Below are 9,731 nucleotides of genomic sequence, written 5' to 3' on the forward strand. Positions count from 1 at the left end.
GAGAGGAGAGGAGAGGCGAGGAGAGGAGAGGAGAGGAGAGGAGAGGAGAGGAAAGGAAAGGATACAATGAAAGGCGAGGAAGAAATGTGCAGACGGTTCGAACGATATTGACGTTAGCGAATCGATTTCGTTCGCGTGCTATTTCGCTCCTTATCGAGGCAGAAAACGAAGAGTACTCGCGCGCCGTTTCATTCCCGACGTCGAGGGTTCGAGTTCCGGTTCTTGATTCGCGACGCGATTTTTGTGACGTTCTGGAGAAATAAAGGTTCTCAGAAATTTGACTTTTAGACGAGAAGCAAATTTTAGGTTTTGGAGAAAGAAGAATTTTTGCGGAATTCTAATCGAAGAATTTCTAGTGGAGCTGCAGCGAATTGCGATTTATGGTTTACTAATAAAAGATATTTATGCAAATACTATATTATCGTAATATTATTTTATAATTTTCAAATTTTGTTCAAATATATTAAAATTTGGGTGGAATATCCCATCGCAAGATCAAAAAATATTATCATTTGTATAAATGTCATAAAACGAATGATTTAAAAAGAAATGTCTTTTTTTGTGAATTTCTTCCACATTTTCTAAATCCTAACTTCTTCAAATAGGTTACAAAATTTGAAACTTCTATAATTACTAATTTATTTATTTTATAATTTAGTTGTATCCAAATCAACACTTTTAATTAAATTGCAGAATGGAGTTTTTATTTGTCCAAAATTTAAAATCACTTTCACCATGGAGCTTTCTATTATAGAAAATGTGCCCATAAGATAGTAATGGCGTCGTCATTCCCGTTTCTTTAATATTAGTTACATTTATGATTAAAATGATTCTTAAAGGAGCTTCAAAGAAGCTCTTTTTATTACAAAACAAAGAAAAATTTCATAATTAATAATTCAACTATTCAATTACAGAATACACTTATTTATCACAAGCTATATGTTCATCCCTTTTGAACAAGTTCGTCAATTTCAAGCTTACTTCTCAACGTTTCCAATGTCAAACGCAAGCTTCAAAATTTCAAGAGATTAAAAAATCTGTAGTAACTAAATTATCTTTACTACAGCCAGTGTGAAAGAAAGCAAACCACTTAATAATTTCCAAATCCTATACTTTGTAAAATTAAAATTGGTAACATGAAACCTAAGAGATCTACAGCTATTGTCATTACTGTAAATGCTATTCGAGAAGACAATTATTTCACAAATCGCAATCTTAATCTCAAATATTCAAACCTACCTCGAATTTGAAAATCCTAAGGAACTTAAAAAATCTGGAGCAACTAAATCATCGTTTTCGTTGGAGCCGTCCCGTCGCGAAGAGAAATTACTTCTATCGCGAATTTCCTTTTATTTCTCGATCCGCTCGATCTACTAACTCCACTCCCTTTCCTTCCAACATTTTCCAACGCGACGACGTCGACGCAATAATTCTCGAGCGAACTGTACATAATGGAATATTACACGGGCCATTAAAGAAACGTTAATCTTGGCCACAACAAGTTCAGAAGCGCTTACAGGATGCTCAAACGCGGCCGGGATTATACTTTGTACACCAGCTTTGATTCTCCATCGCCCTGGAGGCTGTTTCGCTCTCTCTTTCTCTCTTTCGTTATATTCGACCCTCCGTTCGCGTAATTTGTTAAAGCGCTAAATTCCGCGATCATCCCGCCCCGTGTCGGAACACAAGCTTCTGCTGGAACTTACGCTACCCGTTTAGGTTAATTGACTGCTCGTTTTAATTCCTCCGACTGTCGGCGTTTTGCGATTTGGGAACAGCGGAATTGAATTCTTGGTGTTTCATTAGATGCTTGTGTAAATCTGGTGTGAAGATACGGTTTGTGTGTTTGCGTGCTTCGCGTGAAAAATACATGTAAAGTATTGGTTCTTTTTTACTACAGATCTCCATTTCACTTGTATCTGTAATCTACAAAAAATATTTGAATATTATTGTATTTTTGTAGCATTTACATACTAATTAACTAAGTGTATTAAAAACTATACGAATTATTATTTATTATTATTTGACAAGCATTAGGATTAAATTCATTTCATTCACTTAATATCATTAAATGTATAATAGGCGCTGTGCTTCGAATATTTTATATATTCCTGCATACCGTATACATTCTGCACATTTTTATGCATAAATGAATAAATACCCGTAGTCTATTAATAATGATGTTTTAAAATAATACCAAATAAAAGCTCTAAAGTAAACATTTTCTATTAACTGCGCACCGGTCAAGTAAATATATTTACATCTCTTACTTCTTACTTTTATTTTCTTTACTTTTATAAAATTCTTGCAAATGTTTCGAGTTTCAAAAGCAATGAACGCGATTGCTCACTAAATCATATTATATAACGATTTTGCAATTGCAAAATATAATAAAACATATAATAAATAATACGTAATCACAGCTTGACATGTTAGAATTTCAAAATATTGGATATTTTTTCAGTTATAGTAATTCTCCTAAGGGTAACTTCATATAAAATGTATAAAAGAATTTTTGCCGACGGTTAAGTGATGAGCTAAATATTGTGATAATATAATATATAATATAATACAATATTTTTAGACATTCTTCATACTATTTACCTCACAGCTTTCACAAAAAGCATTTCGCTTTCAATTCTTACCTCATAAACTTAAAAAAAAAGATCCGAATAAAAAAAGCATCTCATCCCGGTGTTATTCCCTTTTCTTCGAGAATTCTTGCTCGAGCATCTTGCCGGAAATACGTACACTTCGGAACCATTACCAAGGCGCGATGGAGAGAAAGACAAAGAAGAAAGAGTAGTCAGCAGAGAAGAAGAGCGGTGAGAGGAAAAGAGAATTTAGCGACCCTCTTTCGTTTTTTACCCTGAGCAAGAGTCGAGAGCCCCTTAGCCACCGTTTATTGGACGCATGCAAATATCCATGGCAACGAGGGACCACCATGAGAAGCAACCCCCTCGTCGCGAGCTTTCTTCGTATTAGTGGGTGGAGTGCGAGTCTTCGAGATATCACGAAGAAAAGGGGAGGACCTTTGGGAAAAATTTTCTTTTGATCCGCTGCGCTGTTCCTACCACCGCCAGCGATTTCTTAATTGATTCCTTTGTCTCGCGAAATCCACCTCCTCCACTTTAGGGAAACGAACGATTCCCAGATCGTTTGGATCAGTTTTAATAAGAATGTTTATTAGCAAACTTTTGGAATTACATTTTAACAGTTTAACAGTGTTGCACTAATCATTGTTATTATATGAACACTGGTCGAGACTTTCGAGAGTTAAATGTGACAGTGTTACCCGAGCTGTGAAAGTCTCAAGACTCTCATTCTTTGGAGTTGTCTGTAATTAGTCAATTGCGAATGTATGCATTTTTGAGAATTCAGGCGTGCAGCATTCCGCACAGTATATATAATATGTAAAAATATATAAATCGTCCAAGGTAAAGTACATATTGTAATATGTAGTAGATGAACGAAATTTTTACTTAGGTTTAATTTTTTTAGTTATGTTCATTCAAATATAAAAGTGTATAAAAATTCGCCGTAGTAATTAATATAATGATGGAAGTTCTTGAAAACTGGATATGGTATAGATACAGTAAGATACAACGTGCTTAGTTTTAATACCTTCAGCACCGTCTATTTTAATTTGCGAAGATAACTGTTTCTTATTAGATATTAATGACTTTTGCAAAGAAGACATAACATCCTAAGATTCAGTTAAAATGAGCTCAAAACTAGTGTATGCATGTGCAATGTATAGTTATATTTATTTTACTTATATGATGCCATCTTTCTCTTATATTGAATTTTCAATGAACAATCATTGCTGTAAAATATTTTTGTGCAATTGCCATTTGATATTTAAAAGAATGATATTTTGTAATATTCTAGAACGAGAATGATCCTATGCCAGAAATTGTAAAAGATCCTTAAGGAACCCAAATATGTAAATGACAAATACAAAAATGGATAGGTACTTCTTAAGTATAAAAAGTTAGAACCTTGGATTGTATAATAAAATTCTTGTAAATACTTTCTACAATTTTTCGCCATGCATTCTAAATCACCATCTTATACAAGTATCCCTTCAATATAAAATATTATAGCAAAAGCGTTAGATCTACGAATTTTGCTAACACATTAAGACACAGATTGTAAAAACAACAAAATTTATTCACTTTTACCATTATTAAGAAAAAAGGAGGAAAAATGTAAAATGCAATGTGCTAGAAAAATTATATACACTCTCTGTTATATCGACATAAAAGTAGATCCTACATAAGTATCAATAATATTCTGCTATCTAATGATAACAATGCATGATATAATTTTATCCCAAGATTATTAAGCGTTATATTTTTTATTTTTTCCCATTTCTTTTAGAAATATATCGTAACGATAATATGCGTGTATGTTAATATGTAATTCTAAATAATCTTGTGGCAAAGTATGTTTTTAGTTCTTTTGATAAGTCAGATATATATATAGTTTGATAAGTGTATGTATACTTTCGTGATTGACTGTACATTTCTAACAACTTGAACCATCGTTACTTGATACTTGTGAACGATGGAGTATCGAGTTTTTTTTAATTCGTCATTCAATTGTACCATACTAATCACATAATAAGATTATATACTTGTCCCGTGATAGCTTCATACCTTCAAATAGGTCGACAACGATGGAATTCATGTCGTTCTCTTTACACAGAGATTTCATCGGTTGGCATAAACACACTCCCACAGTCACCTCGCAGAAAACTGATTTCCACCCTCCCCCCGTTCTACTCGCTTCCCAGCCCTTCGACTATCTATGCAAATGCGTTTCTGTTTTGTGTGCGTGCAGAAAGCCCCGTTGACAATACGCTTGCGCGCTTACGACCTCCACCCTACAAAAGTCAAGCTCTATTACGCGTGTTTTGCGACATGCTTTATAAACTGTCGTCCTTGTTACCGTGGAAAGCATCATTGGACCCAAAGCTCCCTCTTTTTGCGCCCGTTTCATTTAATGTTCCGTTAACGTACGCGCGTAAACCTCGCGTTTCCTGCTTTAATGGCTTCTGATGACTCATGGGAATTTTGTTAAATACTGTCCATTTGTCATGTTGTTTCTAACGCTAGAATTATCAGACTAGTGGAAATGATCGATTTGTAATTTTTTATAAGAATATTATAAGTAGATTTACGAAAGGGTACTTATTGGAAATTTGAACGATTTTTTATATACAGGATTGCTCAAAATTCAGAATAAGGTTTGACTAGCTAATAACTTTTGTGTCGGCGATATTATATAAAATAAATGCTTAACGTGTGGAGATTTGTCCGACTAGATACGAAAAAGAATTTTTTAAATAAGTTTCATTCGCCGTCTCGCAAAGTTGGGCTTTTTCGATTGCATAGTTCATGACTGTATTGCAGATTTTTGAGCACTTATAAGCAAAGACGTAAAAATGAGCAGAATTCGCATAATATGCTAAAATACAGAAAATTTCCAAAATATAATTATCCTTTATAACGTTTAATACGTAAAAATTGTCTACTTGGATATCACTTTTTTCATTCGATTCATAAAAATATGAATTTGCATAAATACCCGCAATAATTATATTATATTTTGTAATTAAATAAATTAGCACGATCATTTTAGGATTTGCAAATTTCATTACGGATCAGAGGATTTTAAGTAAGTGAGCATCTGTTCCGCCAACGTGGCATCTGAATCCGAATATAATCTGGCTATTGTCGCCATAATCCATCATAACGTTAGTTAATGTATGGGAATTTAGCATTCGAATTTCTGCACACGGTTTGTTCACGCACACTTGAGCAACTCATGGAGAATATCCATCGAAAAACAAACTATTTCAAATAGAAGACTCGTGTCAATGGACGAATTTTGTGTTTTGGAACAATATTTGATTATGTAAACAGATTTGAGAAGAATTCATTTGGATTTCGACGGTATAAAATTTATTTATTCTACTTTTTTCTCTTGAATTTCTTCAAAATTTCAATTAAAAGAAGTTTCCGTACTCACACTAGGGATGTTATCGTTGGTGCAGACACCTTCCTGGAGCAAACGATCTCTGATTTCCCACGCAAAGATAGAGGGGCATTCGCTTTTGTAAAGGGAAATCTTGCTTACGACTTCTGCTGTGGCTACGCGCGGTTTACTGCCACCGATTGCTCTGGGCCTGATGGATCCGGTTTCATAGTACCTGCAATAATAATAATTTGCGGTACAATACGGTACATGTTAGTAACTCATGTTTGAGGTAAATTCGGAAACTTAAAATTCTCTACTATGTAAATACATCATTGTTTATAAGTATTAAAAATAATAATTACAAGTTTTAGTACTATATTAGTATGAAAGCATTAAATCGGTATCAGTTACTTATACTGTTATTAGGTAAATAATTGTGATTATTGATGTAACAACAGTTATTTTTGAAACTTTTACGAAAATAGTTATTGGAAGGAAGGTAATTTTTGTTTAAATGAAAGGTAACGTAAATCGTAGAGGATTTTTTCAGAAAATTAAACGAATAAAAGATATTAATTTTTAAATATTGTGGTTATAGGTAACTATTATAAATGACCAACATTTGTCTTTGCGGTAACCATTATCGATGATGGAGATTGTTTTTGATTATCGATAATCATTATAGATGACGGAATCTTTTTATTAATTACAATTAACAATCGATGAGAAATTTGTAATGTAAAGTAGGACATTATAATCAATAATATTTTTGGTTATTCGTAGTGAGCAATATTTCAACCAACCTCCCAAGAATCTTCGAGACGCAGCCGTTGCTAACTTGCAAAATCCTAGAAATGTCACAAGGTCGTGCGCCTGAATGCGCTAGCTCGACGATCTTTTGCCTCGTCGAGTCTGGAAGCGGCCTGCCGCCGACGAAAACACCTCCGAGCTGATTGACGCCACTGTGACCTAGAAAAAAAGCAAAACATCGATGGAAAGATTGTTACCAAGTTCTTCTGAATAGATTTTTTTAATAATTTTGAATATAAACGTTCGGCTTTTTAATTGTAAGATATTATTGACATAATTTTATTAAAAGCTTGTCAAATGTACCATAGATATAAACAGTAATGACCTCCAAACCCCATTTACATTTTTGAATTAAAAACATTTTTGGCATTTTAAATTATTATTTGATCTTAATTTACATATCAATATGATTACATATCAAATACGTCAGTATAATAATTAGCAAATAAGAATAGTGGAAGAACATTTGTTTTGCACTTGATGTAAACGTAAGAATAATAATTACATAGCACACAGACATCTTATGGATACCGTAAAGACGTTTGGTAATGTCGTAAAAGCATCTTTCGAATATCCCATGTCAGAAACAAGACCATTTCAATCGCTATCATTTTTCATTATTTTTCAATTTATTTCTAGCAATATCTAGCAATTGTGTATTTCAATCACAATGATAATTCAATTTTTTACAACACTAAAAATTACCATCCTTCATTATTTTTCAATTTCTTTTATATCGTTAAGACATTTTTCAAATAAATCGCCGAAATTTCTTAAACTCCAATAACAATATATTTTAATCACAATGACTATTCAATTCTTCTAACACTGAAAATCCACATTTTCTTCCAAGAGAACACCTTCTACTGACCATTTCTCTATTTTTCTTCGTCGAAAGTCAGCTAGCTTGTGGTTTTCACCCCCGAGAAATTAGGGCGTGGCAGGGTTGCGACACCGTGGCCCGTCTTCTTCACGGCGAGTGCGGGAATATAAAAGATTCGCGAGGAGGACACCGAAGGCTGCTGACTTTCGTGTGTGTTCGCCGTGTCACCGACACAATGAGTCGAAGATTATCTACGATGGGATTCGCTAACGTTTTAACGTCTGCAGCCAACCCCCCATCCATGCTCGTTCAACCCTCTTGGAGAACGAACAGCTCCGAGAAGAAAAGAGACCGTGCCCCTCCCTTTTTTCTCCTTCGCCGGTCTTTTTCCTTTTTTTATTTACCAGCGATTTCGAAGAGGGGGAAAATACGTGATCTATGACGATGAAGGTATTATATAGGAGATGTGAGAATGTTTTGGAGGTTTTTAGAGGTGGAGATATTCGTTGGAATTTTAGTTCTATGAAGAGGTGAATTTCGTTAAATTTGTAGATTTGTCTATATAGAAACGCGTTTGGATAATGTGGAGAATGATAAAAAAGAGGGTCCACAACTTTTAAACAGTATTCATCAAATGATGGAAAAAAATCATATCAGGCATGAATCGATAAATTATTATTTTCAAAGTTGCAAACAATTTTTCGTTTTGATTAAAGCGACTGATTTGCGTGCTACGTACCGTGCTAAATAAAAAAGTGGATTACCTGTTCTCTTGCCACTTGATACATAACGTTGTTCTTCTAACGTATTACCAATCTAAATTATCAATATTATCACACGAATAATCAATTACGTCGGAAAATACATGTCAGTAAAACAGCAAGAACACGTGATAACTCAATTCTCTGATATATTTTCTCTAATATCTCGATGTCGCGCGTATGTGGAAATGGAATAATGAAAATGTAGAAAATTTTTTATAATTCGGAAGTTATACAATAATAATATAATTTTCATGTAACAAAATAATTCTCGAAGCGAGGAAATCGTTGGCTTTAGTCGAAACGAAAAATTGTTTGTAACTTTAGAAATATTAATTTTTCGACCAATTTAGTACGACTGTCTTCATTTGCTGGTATTACTATTTAGCCTAAGGACCCTGAACCCCTTTTTTTATCAACCTACATGAATACTAAAGAGACACTTTTCAACTGGTAATAGTTACGTTTGAGATTTATTTATCGAGATATGAAAGTCTGTGGTGCCTCGATAACGAATTTTTCTGGTTAATCGAATTTTGGTCAAAAGTACCATTTTGAAATTTCAAAAACCATCTTTGCTACTTTACCACATTTAGAACATTCTCTGTAAACATGCTTTATTAATAAATTGCGAACGTCCTGTCTCCCCCGTTTTGTACTACTTTTATATTGTTATCAAATCAATGAAATTATATCAATGGAATATATATACGAAATACATTCCTTAGTTATCATGAGCACTTCAAGTACCATCGGGAATTAATTGAACGCATCAGAGTACTTTTTTCTGATGGCTTTAACAAACAATTGAATAAATTGAAATAATTTTTCCATTTTACGTATTAATTTCTTTGTGCTCATAATTCGCGATAGTTAAGCTTCAATGTTCTGAGCTATTTTCATACTAATTTTATAACTTCTGTTTCTTTCATTTCCACTATCATTCTGTATTCTCATATGAACGTTAGTTCAGGAAGAATTAATCAATTTTAGCTCTTTGATAATAGCACCGCAACATAATAGAAAGTACATTTAAGACATCCCAGAAATAATCTGTTTCCCTTTGCAAATCTTCTTTTGCCCCCCTTGCAGGAATTCTTTTCCCAGAGCTACCTTCAATTTACGAAGTAGAACGATGTGCGAAAGAGTGTTTAGACGTTGCCGATTGGTGACTTATAGATATAGAAATGGAAGAAAAGGTATTTCGAATGAAAGGAACACTCGTATCGTCTAGTCTAGGTATAGAAGCACCACGATCCTCGCGCGCGAGGCCCATTTTCGAAAGTCAATCGACCGTAAGCCCCCCTTTCGTCAATCGCATACGCTCGTAAATCTTCCTTATAACTTGCGCC

General features: G+C 33.8%; 1 protein-coding gene across 4 annotated transcripts in view; it reads right to left on the minus strand.

Moving 5' to 3' along the window:
• LOC100750105 (paired box protein Pax-6-like) overlaps window positions 1–9,731 on the minus strand; it is a 154,277-nt gene that overhangs the window by 95,188 nt on the left and 49,358 nt on the right. For 3 of the 4 annotated variants that reach the window (XM_033318867.1, XM_033318866.1, XM_033318868.1), the window contains exons 3-4: window positions 6,789–6,954; window positions 6,037–6,220 (exon numbers count right to left, since the gene is read on the minus strand). In XM_033318867.1, the coding sequence (XP_033174758.1) occupies window positions 6,037–6,220; window positions 6,789–6,954 (350 nt within the window). The remainder of the gene's footprint in view (window positions 1–6,036; window positions 6,221–6,788; window positions 6,955–9,731) is intronic. The other variant, XM_012381342.3, reaches the window with a different exon arrangement.

The sequence above is a fragment of the Bombus impatiens genome, unplaced genomic scaffold, assembly GCF_000188095.3.
Source record: "Bombus impatiens unplaced genomic scaffold, BIMP_2.2 scf_0129, whole genome shotgun sequence".
Classification (NCBI taxonomy): Eukaryota; Metazoa; Arthropoda; class Insecta; order Hymenoptera; family Apidae; genus Bombus; species Bombus impatiens.